Genomic DNA, 17,535 nt, shown 5'->3' with positions numbered 1-17,535 from the left:
GTAAGTTATCCTATGCAGGTCAAACACTTACTGTAGGACTTGATACAGTGATTAAACGGTTTAGGATGTGTTTTTCAAAATAGGACAAAACCTGATTCCTCATCTATGTAAAACTGTAGTGATAGGTCACTGGAGGACCCTTGACAATAGCGACCGAACCAGTCTGGCAGGTGTGAAAACTGAGTAACTGTGGGTGATAGTCCTTGGCAACCAACAATACACATATTTGAGGAAGGAAAATAAAGCATTACACCAATCTTGTTGTATAATGGAACCGCCAATAGCCGATTTGCAAGTCAAGGTCAAAAGGTATGTCATACCAGCAAACTAGTTCAAAACTCATTCCATTAAAGACTACAAATACTAGTACTAGACGACTCTTGTTACAAATACTAGACCAATTCTATTATCCTTCCCCAAATTCATTTCACATGGAGGATGGAGTGGAGTGACCCCTATGAGTATTATGTCCTGCTCAGCATTGTGGAAATAGCTTGAAAGTGCAACCTAAAGTAATTGTATATCTAGTGGAATTGGGTTATCATTTAGTAATACATTCCAGAAGATTCTATAGGGGTAAAATACAGCAAATATAGGCCCAATTCCTCCCAGATGTTTATGAAAAATATATACACAAGCATAGTATAAAATAAAAATGTGAGAAATGACACTATCACACAAGAAACTGTTTCAAAGTAGAGACATGCATGAAATTAACACCTTAATCATCATATTCATCAGGGCACACTGTAGCAAAAGGTTTTTGCAACGAAAAACAAAAATTAGCACGTTTTATTTCAAGTTCAGGTAGTCCCTCCCCGTTACAGACCATTTGGTGCCTATTGAATACAACCCAGCTTTGTCAACCTCAATTCAAAGAATCTAGCTACAACCACAAGTTGGGAAGAATAGCAGTTACCTAACAGAGGCTTATCTCCCTTGGTTCGCTCTCAGATAATGTCTCGAATCCCTGACATTGATCAAAGCTAGGCTGTGTTGCTCGGCTGTCTTGACTTCTGAACTGGTATTAGATGTTGTCCCACCGTTCAATTTCATCTTGGAGCATGTCTCATGACCCGGAGCCATGCATTCATCTCTTCCCCATGACGAAACTGGGCGCCTCTGCATCATCCTCAGCCTCCCTCTCCTGGTCGTCCTCTTCACTGCTGGAGGAGGACTTCTCAGAATCTAAAGAGAGGGGACACCAAAGATAGTCAAAATCAGTCTCTTCTGCCAGAACTTTTTACCATTACCATTTTCCACTAAGAAACTGTACTGGACCGGGTTTAGAAACGTTAAAATCTCTGATCTGTTTCCCAAAACCATCATTAATAACATTGCGCTTGTAATCTAACGAATGTATCAGACCACTCGTAGAACAGCCAAGTGTGTCGTTTGATTATATTTTGCATTCCCAAGTCACTTGACAACATGAGGTAGAAAGCGGGCTCTAGATGGATGTAACTCCTTTTAGCATAGAGATTGCCACTGAGGGCTTCCACCATTTAAAAGTAGTCAAGAGGGTGGGGATTTCTATGGGTTGGGAGCGATCAGGCAATGATCGGCACTAGGGCTGGTACGCTAATTGTATAATAGTGTAACCGACGTGAATGAAAAAAACTAACCGTCATAAAAATATATTTGCTAAAATTAATGTATTATCAACTTGATTCAAGTAATAGATTTACTACCCCAATTTCAGTAGTGTAAATTGATAATTGTTTTGCTACCTGAATGCATTTATATCAAACTGTCTCCATCTCCTCCCAACGCACACAGACTCCTTCAAAATGCCTCCATTATCTGTACTACAGTGAGCATAACTCTGAACGTTCTCTGGTTTGTAAAGATGGTAAAATACACCCTTAAAAATCACCACTACGCTGAAATGAGCTACCAAATATCATCTTGGTGAGTGTGGACATTTATAAGCTAAAGTCATCAATGATGTTATAAAAACCAAGTTGAGAGCCATTCTAGCCTAGCGAACATCAAGTATGTGCGCAACATGTAGTGGGAGAGTAGACTCCAAAAAGAAATACAATTTGCCTAGGCAGCTAGGCTGACGTAGGCTACCAATTAGCCTTGAATATTTGGGTTAGTATACATTGTCAGACGGCTCCATATGCATTCATAATCAATCACCCAGTTAATTAGTGTGTGTGCACATCTGACATTGCAGCTGTAGCACTTGTGCTAATTTTGGTCCGTTTTGTCAAATTTGAGTCAGAGCAGGAGCCGGAGTCATTCACCACTACCTGCTAGTGGCGAGTCGACTCCAAAATAATTGATTCCTCGACTCCTTGCCCTTTGACTCCCGGTGTCGACTCCCATTTCTGGGTGTAAAGCTTAGATTTCACTAGGAATCGACTCCTTAGAGTCAGCATTTTTGCAACGGAGGAGACCGAATAGTGGCCGTAGGCTACTTCAGACAATAGAAACTCTTGCATCTTGAACGAGCGAAAGCGAGAGGCACAGTCAGGCATGGGCAGGTCGGCAACCAGACACGGCACTTGACATATTTATGAAATTGCTTATCCCAGTAACTAATAAGCATACACCCATTAAGAAAAATACTGTAAAAACCTAAATCCACATTTGAATTGAAAAATTGTTTGTCTGAGCGGGATGAGGAAAAAGGAATAGCAAATAAGTGTCTGCACAACTGATTGGCAAACGTACTGCAATTTGAGAAATCGTGATTAAACGGAATAAAAATAAATCTACACTATGAAATAAAGATAAATGACAAATGATAGTAAAAAGCTTTGGAGCACCTTAAAATGACATTTTGGGCAAAAAGGCAAACACAGCTCCATCATTCATTGAATTAGCTGGCTCGTTCATCACAACACCCACTGATATTGCCAACTACTTTAAATTATTTTTTCCATTGGTAAGATTAGCAACTTAGGCATCACATGCCAGCAACTACAGGGTTCTATTCATTAGAGCACATAATGCTCTGCAGCAAAAATGTAAAATGGGTGTTTGTTATTGGACAATTTCTTACCCCTTTTTTGTGATCTAATTGGTAGTTAGTCTTGTCCCATCGCTGCAACTCCCGTATGGACTCGGAAGAGGCTAAGGTTGAGAGCCATGCGACCTCCGAAACACAACCCTGCCAAGCCACACTGCTCGCTTAACCCGGAAGCCAGCCTCACCAATGCATCGGCGGAAACACCGTACAACCGGCGACGGAAGTCAGCATGCATGCGCCCGGCCCGCTAGGGTTGCTAGAGCGCAATCGGACAAGGACATCCCAGCCGGCCAAACCCTCCCCTAACCCGGACGATGCTGGGCCAATTGCACGCTGCCTCATGGGTCTCTCGGTCGCGGCCGGCTGCGAGACAGCCTGGGATCGAACCCGGGTCTGTAGTGACGCCTCTAGCACTGCGATACAGCGCCTTAGACCACTACGCCACTCGGGAGGCCCAGTCCCTTCATGTTTTAGTTAGTTTTTCCCCGGTTGGTGCCTAATGAATACGACCCATGTTCATAAGGCAGGTCTCTCACCTTTAACATTTGCTACTGGGGCTACTGTTTAATTAATAAATACCTTATTATCACTTTAATGTTAACTCCCTACTATGTTTGTTTTTCACGTATCTCCAGAAACAGTCAACACGTTTGGCTTTTTCTCCTTGGTGTTGTGTACGATGAAAAGTGTATAGTCCTTCGGCGAAGCCTGTACGGCTTTGTCTCAATATCATGGTTTAAATAACATTAAGCCATCCCTTTTTAAATGTTTGTTCAAATAGGTATAACTGTTACCATTAACCCCTTCTAGCAGGAGCAAGAGAAAGACAGTAAAGAAAATCCATCCCGTCCCTGAGGTATTTCCGATTTCCCTGAGCTTGAATTCTCTCCCTTTCTTTTCCTTTTCTACTTAACACCTGTCTGATCTACTTGTCAGCAGTAGGCTAACCCTGGTGGTGGATCCTGTTACACACATACTAACACCCCTCTGTCTGTGGTCTGTCAGCTCAAACCTGTCACTGGTCAGGGGTCCCTACCTGATCTCTGCCTGGCTTTAGGCTTTACTTTTGGCTGTAGTTAAAGCTGCAATATGTATCTTTTTGGGCTACCTGACCAAATCCACATAGAAATGTGTTATAGATCTGTCACTAATTGAAAGCAAGTCTAAGAAGCGGTAGATGTGAGCTATTTTGGGGCGGCAGGTAGACTAAAAATCTGTCATTCTGCCCCTGAGCAAGGCAGTTAACACACTGGTTAACACACTGTTCCCCGGTAGGCCATCATTGTAAATAAGAATTTGACTTGCCTAGTTAAATAAAGGTTCAATTAAAAAAAGTGGACACTACACATCCAAGTATAACTGATAGAATTCTGAAAGACAAGCATTGTAATTTTGAATTCCGTAAAGTGAGTGTGGAAGTGAAAAAAATGATTGTTGTCTATCAACAATGACAAGCCACCGGGGTCTGACAACTTCGGATGGAAAATGACTGAGGATAATAGCGGACGATATGCCACATCTTCAATCTAAGCCTCCTAGAAAGTGTGTGCCCTCGGGCCTGGAGGGAAGCTAGTCATTCCGCTACCCAAGAATAGTAAAACCCCGTTTACTGGCTCAAATAGCCAACCAATCAGCCTGTTACCAACCCGTACTAAACTTTTGGAAAACAATGTGTTTGACTAGATACAATGATATTTTACTGTAAACAAATTGACAGACATTCAACAAGCACAGCACTTACACAAATGACTGATGATTGGCTGAGAGAAATGTATAAAAAAATATTGTGGGAGCTGTTTTGTTAGACTTCAGTGAGGCTTTTGACATTATCTATCATAGTTTGCTGATGGAAAAACTTGTGTAATGGCTTTACATCCCCTGCTATATTATGGATTAAGAGTTACCTGTCTAAGAGAACACAGAGGGTGTTCTTTAATGGAAGCCTCTCCAACATAATCCAGGTAGAATCAGGAATTCCTCTGGGAAGCTGTCTAGGCCCCTTACTTTTTCAATCTTTATTAACGATACGCCACTCGCTTTGAGTAAAATCAGTGTCTATGCATGCAGATGACTATACACATCAGCTAACACAGCAACTGAAATGACAGCAACACTTAACAAAGAGCTGCAGTTAGTTTCAGAATGGTGGCAAGGAATAAGTTGGTCATAAATATTTCAAAAACTAAAAGCATGGTATTTGGGACAAATCATTCACTAAAACCTAAACCTCAACTAAATCTTGTAATAAATAATGTGAAATTGAGCAAGTTGACGTGATTAAACTGCTTGGAGTAACCCTGGCTTGTAAACTGTCATGGTCAAAACATATTGATACAACAGTAGATAAGATGGGGAGAAGTCTGTCCATAATAAAGCATTGCTCTGCATTCTTAACAGCACTATCAACAAGGCAGGTCCTACAGGCCCTAGTTTTGTTGCACCTGGACTACTGTTCAGTCGTGTGGTCAGGTGCCACAAAGAGGGACTTAGGAAAATTGCAATTTGCCCAGAACAGGGCAGCACAGCTGGCCCTTGGATATACATAGAAAGCTAACATTAATAATATGCATGTCAATCTCTCCTGGCTCAAAGTGGAGAGATTGACTTCATCACTACTTGTGTTTGTGAGGTGTTGACATGTTGAATGCACCGAGCTGTCTGAACAACTGGCACACAGCTCGGATATTCATGCATACCCCACAAGACATGCCACCAGAGATCTCTTCACAGTCCCCCAAGTCCAGAACAGACTATGGGAGGCGCACAGTACTACATAGGGCCATTGCAATATGGAACTCCATTCCACATCAGGTAACTGATGCAAGCAGTAGAATTGGATTTTAAAAACAGATAATACACCTTACGGAACAGTGGGGACTGTGAAAATACACACATAAGACACAAACTCCACACACATGCACATGGATGTTGTATTGTAAATATGTGGTGGTGGAAATTATGAAATGTAATGGTATGTAGTATTTTAAACTGTATGTAACTGTCTTATGTTGCTGGACACCAGAAAAAAAATGGGGATCCATAATAAATACAACAGAAGAAAATGTACTGCTTTAAAATTGAGATGGCCTCAATGGTGCTATCCATGCTGTCACAGATACCATAATGGCAGATAAAGATACAAAGGAGTTCACTTTCAATGCTTTACACACAAGATCTCAGCCAAACACAGATCAAATTGTGTATCTGTCTCTTTGTGACTGTCGATAACGTCATAGTTACATACAAATATGAAGATGGCAATGTTATAAACAAGCGAATCAAGGTAAAAAAAAAAAAGGATCTAATGAAAACCAATGACTGCATTAATGTTACAAGATATATTTTATAGGCTACATATTTCAATCATATTGAAATAATTTTCATGTAGTTATTTTTCCAATATTTGTCAGCATTGTGTAATCATTCTAATGTGAAGGTAAGAATGTGAAGAGAGAAAGCTGATCCGAAGGCAGCGCCGCCTTCTTTCGATCCTATCCGTATCAACATACACTGAACGCACAAAGAATTAGGAACACTTATTTCCATGACAGACTGACCAGGTGAACGCTATGATCCCTGATTGATTACACCTGTTAAATTCACTTCAAATCAGGGTAGATGAAGGGGAGGAGACAGGTTAAAGAAGGATTTTTAAGCCTTGAGACATGGATTGTATGTGTGCCATTCAGAGAGTGAACGGGCAAGACAATAGATTTAAGTGCCTTTGAACGGGGCATGGTAGGTGCCAGTCGCACCAGTTTTATTGTCTCAAGAACTGCAACGCTGCTGGGTTTATCACACTCAACAGTTTTAAGGGCAAATGGGGATGCAGTGCAACTCAATATTAGGAAGGGTGTTCCTAATGTTTTGTTCACTCAGTATACAACAACACACTTAAACCTTGTTCACACCGCAGGCCTTAATGCTCAAATAAGTTTTGTTTGCTGACATTGCTATGCTAGTTGTCATGGTAATGGCGGGAATGCATGCAGTGGGATAGGGTAATCGGTGGTGGTGCTTCCTCTCACTCAGAAGCTGTGTGGTAAGCTAAGATGTCATTGCCTGCCACTGGAAGTATCCCAGTTGCTTTAAATGTTCAAAATCAGTGTAAGAACACTGAGTCTCAAAGAATAAGATGGATTCAAAACAAGTCCTTTATGGCTTACCACAAGTCAACTAGCTAGCTGGTTAGCTTGCTAGCACATCAAATCAAATTTTATTGGTCACATACACATGGTTAGCAGATGTTAATGCGAGTGTAGCGAAATGCTTGTGCTTCTAGTTCCGACAGTGCAGTAATATCTAACAAGTAATCTAACAATTCCCCAACAACTACCTTATACACACAAATCTAAAGGGGTGGATGAGAATATGTACATGTAAGTATATGGATGAGTGACGGCCGGGCGGCATAGGCAAGGTGCAATAGATGGTATAAAATATATGAGTAATGTAAGATATGTAAACATTATTAAAGTGGCATTGTTTAAAGTGACTAGTGATCCATTCATTAAAAAGTGTCCAGTGATTGGGTCTCAATGTAGGTAGCAGCATCTGAGTTAGTGATTGCTGTTTAGCAGTCTGATGGCCTTGAGATTAAAACAGCTTCTGTCTCTCGGTCCCAGCTTTGATGCACCTGTACTGACCTCGCTTTCTGGATGGTAGCAGTGTGAACAGGCAGTGGCTCGAGCAGTTGTCCTTGGTGATCTTTTTGGCCTTCCTGTGACAATGGGTGCTTTAGGGGTCATGGAGGGCAGGTAGTTTTCCCCCAGTGATACGTTGTGCAGACCGTGCCGCCCTCTGGAGAGCCTTGCGGTTGAGGGCGGTGCAGTTGCCGTACCAGGCTGTGATACAGCCCGACAGGATGCTCTCAATTGTGCATCTAAAAGTTAGTCATGGTTTTGGGTGATAAGCCAAATTTCTTCAGCCACCTGAGGTTGAAGAGGTGCTGTTAAGCCTTCTTCACCACACTGCCTGTGTGGGTGGACCATTTCAGTTTGTCCGTGATGTGTACGCCGAGGAACTTGAAGCTTTCCACCTTCTCCACTACTGTCCCTTCACTGTGGATAGGAGGGTACTCCCTCTGCTGTTTCCTGAAGTCCATGATTATCTCCTTTGTTTTGACGGCGTTCAGTGCGAGGTTGTTTTCCTGACACCACACAGTGTCTTCACCTCCTCCCTGTAGGCTGTCTCGTCATTGTTGGTAATTTTTTTATTTTACCAGGTAGGCTAGTTGAGAACAAGTTCTCATTTACAACTGCGACCTGGCCAAGATAAAGCAAAGCAGTTCGACACATACAACACAGAGTTACACATGGAGTAAACCAAACACAGTGAATAATACAGTAGGAAAAAAAAAGTCTACCGTAAATTCCGGACCCTAAGCCGCAACTTTTTTCCCAGGCTTTGAACCTCGCGGCTTAAACAATGACGCGGCTAATATATGGATTTTTCCCGCTTTCAATTTTTTTTCTCCCCCCCCCCAAAAAAACATTCTGTGACGTGCTCAGTTTTTTGGCAGCATGAAGCTTTCATTAGACCAATGAAATTGCCGAACGGGTTAAGGTCAAACAACTTTTGTTTACTGTTTAGATTAAAATCAAGCGCTCTCAAACTTCCCATCATTCTGATTACGGTAGTCATTTTGTCACCCTCATCATGGCAAAGACACAGAGAAATGCATATGATGCAGCTTTCAAGTTGAAGGCGATTGATCTGGCTGTTGGAAAAGGAAATAGAGCTGCTGCACGGGAGCTTGGTCTTAATGAGTCGATAAGACGTTGGAAACAGCAGCGTGAGGAATTGACTCAGTGCAAAAAGACAACTGAAGCTTACTGCTAACTTTCCATTTTTTGTTACAAGCCGTGTTTCGTTAAAGCCTATTTATTTTTGTTACAAGCCGTGTTTCGTTAAAGCCTGTGTAAAGTTCATTTGTTTCAATGTACCGGTAGGCACATGCGGCTTATAGACATGTGCGGCTTATTTATGTTCAAAATAATATATATATTTTTTTTTAATTCAGTGGGTGCGGCTTATATTCAGGTGCGCTTAATAGTCCGGAAATTACGGTATATACAGTGTGTGCAAATGAGGTAAGATAAGGGAGGTAAGGCAATAAATAAGCCATGGTGGCGAAGTAATTACAATATAGCAATTAAAACACGAATGGTAGATGTGCAGAAGATAAATGTGCAAGTAGAGAGACTGGGGTACAAAGGAGCAAGATAAATAAATAAATAAATACTGTATGGGGGTGAGGTAGTTGGATGGGCTATTTACAGATGGGTTATGTACAGGTGCAGTGATCTGCTCTGACAGCTGGTGCTTAAAGCTAGTGAGGGAGATATGAGTCTCCAGCGATTTTTGCAGTTCATTCCAGTCATTGGCAGCAGAGAACTGGAAGGAAAGGCAGCCAAAGGAGGAATTGGCTTTGGGGGTGACGAGTGAGATATACCTGCTGGAGCGTGTGCTACGGGTGGGTGCTGCTATGGTGACCAGTGAGCTAAGATAAGGCGGGGCTTTACCTAGCAAAGACTTGTAGATGACTTGGAGCCAGTGGGTTTGGCGACGAGTATGAAGCGAGGGCCAGCCAACGAGAGCGTACAGGTCGCAGTGGTGGGTAGTATATGGGGCTTTGGTGACAAAACGGATGGCACTGTGATAGACTGCATCCAGTTTGTTGAGTAGAGTGTTGGAGGCTATTTTGTAAATGACATCGCCGAAGTCAAAGATCGGTAGGATGGTCAGTTTTACGAGGGTGTGTTTGGCAACATGAGTGAAGGATGCTTTGTTGCGAAATAGGAAGCCGATTCTAGATTTAATTTTGGATTGGAGATGATTCATGTGAGTCTGGAAGGAGAGTTTATAGTCTAACCAGACACCTAGGTATTTGTAGTTGTCCACATATTCTAAGTCAGAACCGTCCAGAGTAGTGATGCTGGATGTGCGGGCAGCAATCGGTTGAAGAGCATGCATTTAGTTTTACTTGCATTTAAGAGCAGTTGGAGGCCACGGATCAAGCCCACTATTGTTGTGTCGTCTGCAAACTTAATGATTGAGTTGGAGGTGTGCATGGCCACGTAGTCGTGAGTGAACAGGGAGTACAGAAGGGGGCTGAGCACACACCCTTGTGGGGACCCAGTGTTGAGGGTCAGCAAAGTGGAGATGTTGTTTCCTACCTTCACCACCTGGGGGCAGCCAGTCAGAAAGTCCAGGACCTAATTGCACAGGGAGGGGTTGAGACCCAGGGCCTCCAGCTTGATGAGCTTGGAGGGTACTATGGTGTTGAATGCTGAGCTGTAGTCAATGAACAGCATTCTTACATAGGTATTCCACTTGTCCATATGAGATAGGGCAGGGTGCAGAATGATGGCGATTGCATCGTCTGTGGACCTGTTGGGGCGGTATGCAAACTGAAGTGGGTCTAGGGTGGCTGGTAAGGTGGAGGTGATATGATCCTTAAAGTCTCTCAAAGCACTTCATGATGACAGAAGTGAGTGCTACGGGGCGATAGTCATTTAGTTCAGTTATCTTTGCCTACTTGGGCACAGGAACAATGGTGGCCCTCTTGAAGCATGTGGGGACAGCAGACTGGGATAGGGAGCGATTGAATATGTCCGTAAACACACCAGCCAGCTGGTCTGCGCATGCTCTGAGGACGCGGCTATGGATGCCGTCTGGGCCGGCAGCCTTGCGAGGGTTAACACTAGAGGTTGACCGATTATGATTTTTCAACGCCGATACCGATTATTGGAGGACCCCCCCCCCCCAAAAAAAGCCGATACCGATTAAATCGGCCGCTTTTTGTATTTATTTATTTGAAATAATGACAATTTCAACAATACTGAATGAACACTTATTTTAACTTAATATAATACATCAATCAAATCAATTTAGCCTCAAATAAATAATGAAACATGTTCAATTTGGTTTAAATAATGCAAAAACAAAAGTGTTGGAGAAGAAAGTAAAAGTGCAATATGTGCCATGTAAAAAAGCTATCGTTTAAGTTCCTTGCTCAGAACATGAGAACATATGAAAGCTGGTGGTTCCTTTTAACATGAGTCTTCAATATTCCCAGGTAAGAAGTTTGAGGTTATTTCTCTCTATACCATTTGTATTTCATATACCTTTGACTATTGGATGTTCTTATAGGCATTTTAGTATTGCCAGTGTAACAGTATAGCTTCCGTCCTTCTCCTCACCCTTACCTGGGCTCGAACCAGGAACACATCGACAACAGCCACCCTCGAAGCGTCGTTTACCCATCGCTCCACAAAAGCCAACTACTCCAAGTCTCAGAGCGAGTGACATTTAAAACGCTATTAGCGTGCACCCCGCTAACAGACTAGCCATTTCACATCGGTTACAGCAGCCTATTCTCGGGAGTTGATAGGCTTGAAGCCATAAACAGCGCTGCTGGCAAACGTATGAAAGTGCTGTTTGAATGAATGCTTACGAGCCTGCTGCTGCCTACCATCGCTCAGTCAGACTGCTCTATCAAATCATAGACTTAATTATAACATAATAACACAGAAATACAAGCCTTTGGTCATTAATATGGTAGAATCCGGAAACTATCATTTAAAAAACAAAACGTTTATTCTTTCAGTGAAATACGGAACCGTTCCGTATTTTATCTAACGGGTAAGTCTAAATATTGCTGTTACATCGTACAACCTTCAATGTTATGTCAAAATTATGTACAATTCTGGCAAATTAATTACGGTCTTTGTTAGGAATAAATGGACTTCACACAGTTCGCAACGAGCCAGGCGGCCCAAACTGCTGCACATACCCTGACTGCTTGCACAGAACGCAAGAGAAGTGACAATTTCCCTAATTATAAGAAATACATGTTAGCAGGGAATATTAACTAAATATGCAGGTTTAAAAATATATACTTGTGTATTGATTTTAAAGAAAGGCATTGATGTTAATGGTTAGGTTTGGTGCAACGACAGTGCTAAATCGTCACCCGTTTGGCGAAGTAGGCTGTGATTCGATGAGAAATTAACAGGCACCGCATCGATTATATGCAACGCATGACACGCTAGATAAACTAGTAATATCATCAACCATGTGAAGTTAACTAGTGATTATGTGAAGCTTGATTGATTTTTATAAGTTTAATACTAGCTAGCAACTTACCTTGGCTTCTTGCTGCCCTAGCGTAACAGGTAGTCAGCCTGCCATGCAGGCTCCTTGTGGAGTGCAAAGTAAGGCAGGTGGTTAGAGCGTTGGACTAGTAACCGGAAGGTTAAAAAAAACGAATCCCCGAACTGACAAGGTAAAAATCTGTCGTTCTGCCCCTGAACAAGGCAGTTAACCCACTGTTCCTAGGCCGTCATTGAAAATAAGAATGTGTTCTTAACTGACTTGCCTAGTTAAATAAAGGTGCTTTTTTTTATAATAATATATATATATATTTACTGCTCAAAAAAATAAAGGGAACACTTAAACAACACAATGTAACTCCAAGTCAATCACACTTCTGTGAAATCAAACTGTCCACTTAGGAAGCAACACTGATTGACAAATTTCACATGCTGTTGTGCAAATGGAATAGACAACAGGTGGAAATTATAGGCAATTAGCAAGACACCCCCAATAAAGGAGCGGTTCGGCAGGTGGTGACCACAGACCACTTCTCAGTTCTTATGCTTCCTGGCTGATGTTTTGGTCACTTTTGAATGCTGGCGGTGCTTTCACTCTAGTAGTAGCATGAGACGGAGTCTACAACCCACACAAGTGGCTCAGGTAGTGCAGCTCATTCAGGATGCCACATCAATGCGAGCTGTGGCAAGAAGGTTTGCTGTGTCTGTCAGCGTAGTGTCCAGAGCATGGAGGCGCTACCAGGAGACAGGCCAGTACATCAGGAGACGTAGAGGAGGCTGTAGGAGGGCAACAACCCAGCAGCAGGACCGCTACCTCCGCCTTTGTGCAAGGAGGAGCAGGAGCACTGCCAGAGCCCTGCAAAATGACCTCCAGCAGGCCACATGTGCATGTGTCTGCTCAAACGGTCAGAAACAGACTCCATGAGGGTGGTATGAGGGTCCGACGTCCACAGGTGGGGGTTGTGCTTACAGCCCAACACCGTGCAGGACGTTTGGCATTTGCCAGAGAACACCAAGATTGGCAAATTCGCCACTGGCGCCCTGTGCTCTTCACAGATGAAAGCAGGTTCACACTGAGCACATGTGACAGACGTGACAGTCTGGAGACGCCGTGGAGAACGTTCTGCTGCCTGCAACATCCTCCAGCATGACCGGTTTGGCGGTGGGTCAGTCATGGTGTGGGGTGGCATTTCTTTGGGGGGCCGCACAGCCCTCCATGTGCTCGCCAGAGGTAGCCTGACTGCCATTAGGTACCGAGATGAGATCCTCAGACCCCTTGCGAGACCATATGCTGGTGCGGTTGGCCCTGGGTTCCTCCTAATGCAAGACAATGCTAGACCTCATGTGGCTGGAGTGTGTCAGCAGTTCCTGCAAGAGGAAGGCATTGATGCTATGGACTGGCCCGCCCGTTCCCCAGACCTGAATCCAATTGAGCACATCTGGGACATCATGTCTCGCTCCATCCACCAACGCCACGTTGCACCACAGACTGTCCAGGAGTTGGCGGATGCTTTAGTCCAGGTCTGGGAGGAGATCCCTCAGGAGACCATCCACCACCTCATCAGGAGCATGCCCAGGCGTTGTAGGGAGGTCATACAGGCACGTGGAGGCCACACACACTACTGAGCCTAATTTTGACTTGTTTTAAGGACATTACATCAAAGTTGGATCAGCCTGTAGTGTGGTTTTCCACTTTAATTTTTAGTGCGACTCCAAATCCAGACCTCCATGGGTTGATAAATTGGATTTCCATTGATTATTTGTGTGTGATTTTTGTTGTCAGCACATTCAACTATGTAAAGAAAAAAGTATTTAATAAGATTATTTCATTCATTCAGATCTAGGATGTGTTATTTTAGTGTTACCTTAATTTTTTGAGCAATATATATATATATATATATATATATATATATATATATATATATATATATATATATATATAAAATATCGGCCAAATCGGTGTCCAAAAATACCGGCCATTCCGATTAATCGGTCGACCTCTAGTTAACACGTTTAAATATTTTACTTACGTCAGCCATGGAGGGGGCAGTCCTTGTTAGTGGGCCGCAACGGTGGCACTGTATAATCCTTAAAGCGGGCAAAGACGGTGTTTAGTTTGTCTGGAAGCGTGACGTCGGTGTCCGTGACTTGGCTGGTTTTCTTTTTGTAGTCTGATTTCCTGTAAACCCTTCCACATACTTCTCGTGTCTGAGCCGTTGAATTGCGACTTCACTTTGTCTCTGTACAGGCATTTCGCTTATTTGATTGCCTTGCAGACGGAATAACTACACTGTTTATATTCAGCCATATTCCCAGACCTCTTTCCATGGTTAAATGCGGTGGTTCGCACTTTCAGTTTTGCGCAAATGCCACCATCCATCCACGGTTTCTGGTTAGGGTAGGTTTTAATAGTCACAGTGGGTACAACATCTCCAATGCTCTTCTCTATAAACTCACTCACCGAGTCAGCGTATACATCGATGTTATCTGAGGCTGACCGGAACATATCGCGGTCCACGTGATCAAAACAATCTTGAAGCGAGGATTCCGATTGGTCAGACTAGCGTTGAATGGTTCTAGTCACTGGTACATCCTGTTTGAGGTTTTGCCTATAAGACGGTAGGAGCAAGATGGAGTCGTGGTCGGATTTGCCGAAGGGAGGGCGGAGGAGGGCTTTGTATGCGTCGCAGAAGTTAGAGTAGCAGTGATCGAGTGTATTTTTACATTTACATTTTACATTTACATCATTTAGCAGACGCTCTTATCCAGAGCGACTTACAAATTGGTGCATTCACCTTATGATATCCAGTGGAACAACCACTTTACAATACACCAAAGCGTAGCGCAATCAATATGCTGACAGAATTTAGGTAGCCTTGTTCTCAAATTTGCTTTGTTAAAATTCCCAGCTACAATGAATGCAGCCTCAGGATATATGGTTTCCAGTTTACATCGAGTCCAGTGAAGTTCCTTGAGGGCTGTCTTGGTGTCTGCTTGAGGGGGAATGTACACAGCTGTGATGATAACTGATGACAATTCACTCATTTGTTTGTAAAGTTTTAACAACCTAGTTGACTGTTCCGAAGTGTTGCATGGCCAAGAATCAGATTTATTTATATATGAGTGGTTTGAAATTTGGCTGTAAATATCTGATTCCAAGTGCTCTTTGGCTATTCAGACTATAGGAAAAAAAGATCAGATTTGAATATGCAAAAATAGAATTTGAGTCACTTCAAACTGCCAGTGTGAACAAGGCTTTAGTGAGCGTTCTCTACGTGCTAGCCTAGCAGTTAAGAGCATTGAGCCAGTAATCAAAAGGTTTCTGGTTGTAATCCACAAGCCGACAAATCTGTCACTTAACCCTAATTGCTCCTGTAAGTCACTTTGTATAAGAACTTCTGCTAAATTACTAAAATGAAAATGTGTTTTGTGAAACGCATGTTACATCTTTGGCTGTTACGAAAACAATGCATCATTCAAACACTCAATGGCTTAAGTTCCATGCTATTGGGAAACCTAGCCCTGTTCTGTAGCACAATATGCAAGTACAATTTGGCTCTTGCACTGCCCTTAGAAAAAAATATTGCAGTCAGAGTATGCTGCAAATACTGCATCCAAAATAAAAAACATTTACTACCGTAATAATTGCAGAATTACTAAAAGGTGAACTGCAGTAATTCTGCACTCTAACTGCAGTTCAACTGCAGTAATTCTGCAATTACTGTGTCCAAAATACCACAGTCGACTGCACTTTTACTGTAGTTTCAAAACGTATCTTTTTTGTAAGGGTGGCCATAGCAACACGAGTAGTGGACTTGCTCTTTCGTCACACTTCCAAACATCTGAAGGGGACATGTTTCAATAAAATTCATCACTTAAATGTCATTTTTTCCATTTACCTTCACCTTTGTTGGCATCCTGCTTGCTTTTTTTTGCCATAAGCTTCTTCTGCTTCAGCTTTTCCCTGAAATATACATACGTGTAACATAAACCATCAGCAAGTATACAGTTTACAGCAGAGACTCAAAGAATAAAGGCCATGTATGCTCTATACATTTAAAAAAAATTTAGCAGGTCCATGATTACTACACCAACCTTTTCTTCCTGCGTTTGGCTGTTCTTTCATCAGCTGCCTGTTGGTTATCTGACACCTTGTCAAGATAGTCCAAATCCATCTTTTGCTGCAAGAACATTTTATTATTAAAATCTTATTGGTTACCCCCCATCGCTTGAAAGAAATTGGTTCCCATGAGAAAAGATGTAGTCGGGTGTCCTTGGGGAGCCCGTAATAAAAAATAAAAAAAATGCCCACCTTCTCAGTCGTCTTGTCCAGAAAGTCCTGTCTCTGATACTCTCGCCTGCGAAGGTGTCTGTACACATGGAATTCTCCACTTCCAGCTCCTGCACTGGAGCCTGGAGAAGATTCATTACATATCTCATCAGTGGGTTTAACACACATTGCTTAGTCTATAGTGTTTCTGAAAAATGCGTCCATAAGCCTCTCTTGCAAGGGCTCGCTCTACTCTTGGACTGCAAAAAAAGGGAATCGCACATGTCCTTGCCGCTACCTGAGAATTCACTAATTCATCCGCCAAATTGCAAGCTTACCCATCACATCCCGCACAAACTCCGGAGGAGCCCGGGGGTTCCATTCTTTCGGTCGGTCTGGGATAGGTGCAGGTTTATCCTGTAAACATACGTGAGTATTCATAGATGTTTACGACAAATTAACTAACTAGTAGCTATAGTAACACACTGTTCTATCTACCGTAACGTTAAGCACATATTCGCTGGTGCTAACGTCGTTAGTTAGCCTGGCTAGCTGTGGAGATAAACATGTGCCATTTGAAGATATCCTCAAAGGCCCGAACCTCCCCAGCCACTTACAGGGTTTCTCATCAATCTCTCCAACTTCAGGCGTTGCTCCTCTGCTGGAGTTTTGGCTATAATCAAAGGTTGAGATTCCTTTCCTGGCGGTTTCCCTGGTCTCCCATCTTTTTCCTTGATCACCGCCATCTTTCGAATATGATGTTTGTCTTCTTCTACATTGATTTGTAAGTACAAGGTTTAGCTCCGCCTAGCGTACTGGTGGGTGCATTCCAGGAAATGATAAATGAGTATTGTGCTGAATTGGTTATTATTTTACTGTTGGTATATTAGGCAGGCCCTCGTAGAAAAACACAATGAACGATGTTCTTTCAAATGAAGGTAGTTGATTTACCTTGCAGAATGTTATTCTAAAGTAGCATCTCCTTGAGAAAGTTGTAATGCAGAAGTCTTGATAGGCCAATAGGGGGCACTCCTCCCCCTAGTTCAGGGATCATCAAATACATTGACGTGGGCCGATTTTTTTTATTGAGCGGATGGTCAGGGGGTGGAACATAATTAAAAATAATTTGTAGACTGCAAATTGACCGCATGAAGCCCAAACAGATATAA

General features: G+C 42.6%; 1 protein-coding gene across 2 annotated transcripts; it reads right to left on the bottom strand.

The window, feature by feature from the left end:
* Positions 1-604: 604 nt before the first annotated feature.
* On the bottom strand, positions 605-17,145 carry LOC100196452 (PRKR interacting protein 1). 2 transcript variants are annotated; one of them, NM_001141481.2, is made up of 6 exons: positions 16,984-17,123; positions 16,705-16,783; positions 16,409-16,509; positions 16,192-16,277; positions 15,996-16,060; positions 605-1,188 (listed from the first exon to the last, which is right to left on the bottom strand). In NM_001141481.2, the coding sequence occupies exons 1-6, from the start codon at positions 17,110-17,112 to the stop codon at positions 1,091-1,093; spliced, it is 558 nt and encodes a 185-aa protein (NP_001134953.1). In that variant the 5' UTR covers positions 17,113-17,123; the 3' UTR covers positions 605-1,090. The 2 variants fall into 2 exon arrangements, with proteins under 2 accessions (NP_001134953.1, XP_014052560.1); XM_014197085.3 differs by having other exon boundaries at positions 778-1,188; positions 16,002-16,060; positions 16,984-17,145.
* Between the last annotated feature and the right edge of the window lie 390 nt (positions 17,146-17,535).

This window comes from Salmo salar, chromosome 04 (assembly GCF_965601325.2).
Source record: "Salmo salar chromosome 04, fSalSal1, whole genome shotgun sequence".
NCBI classification, from domain to species: domain Eukaryota; kingdom Metazoa; phylum Chordata; class Actinopteri; order Salmoniformes; family Salmonidae; genus Salmo; species Salmo salar.
This window is presented reverse-complemented; position numbering and strand designations above follow the sequence as displayed.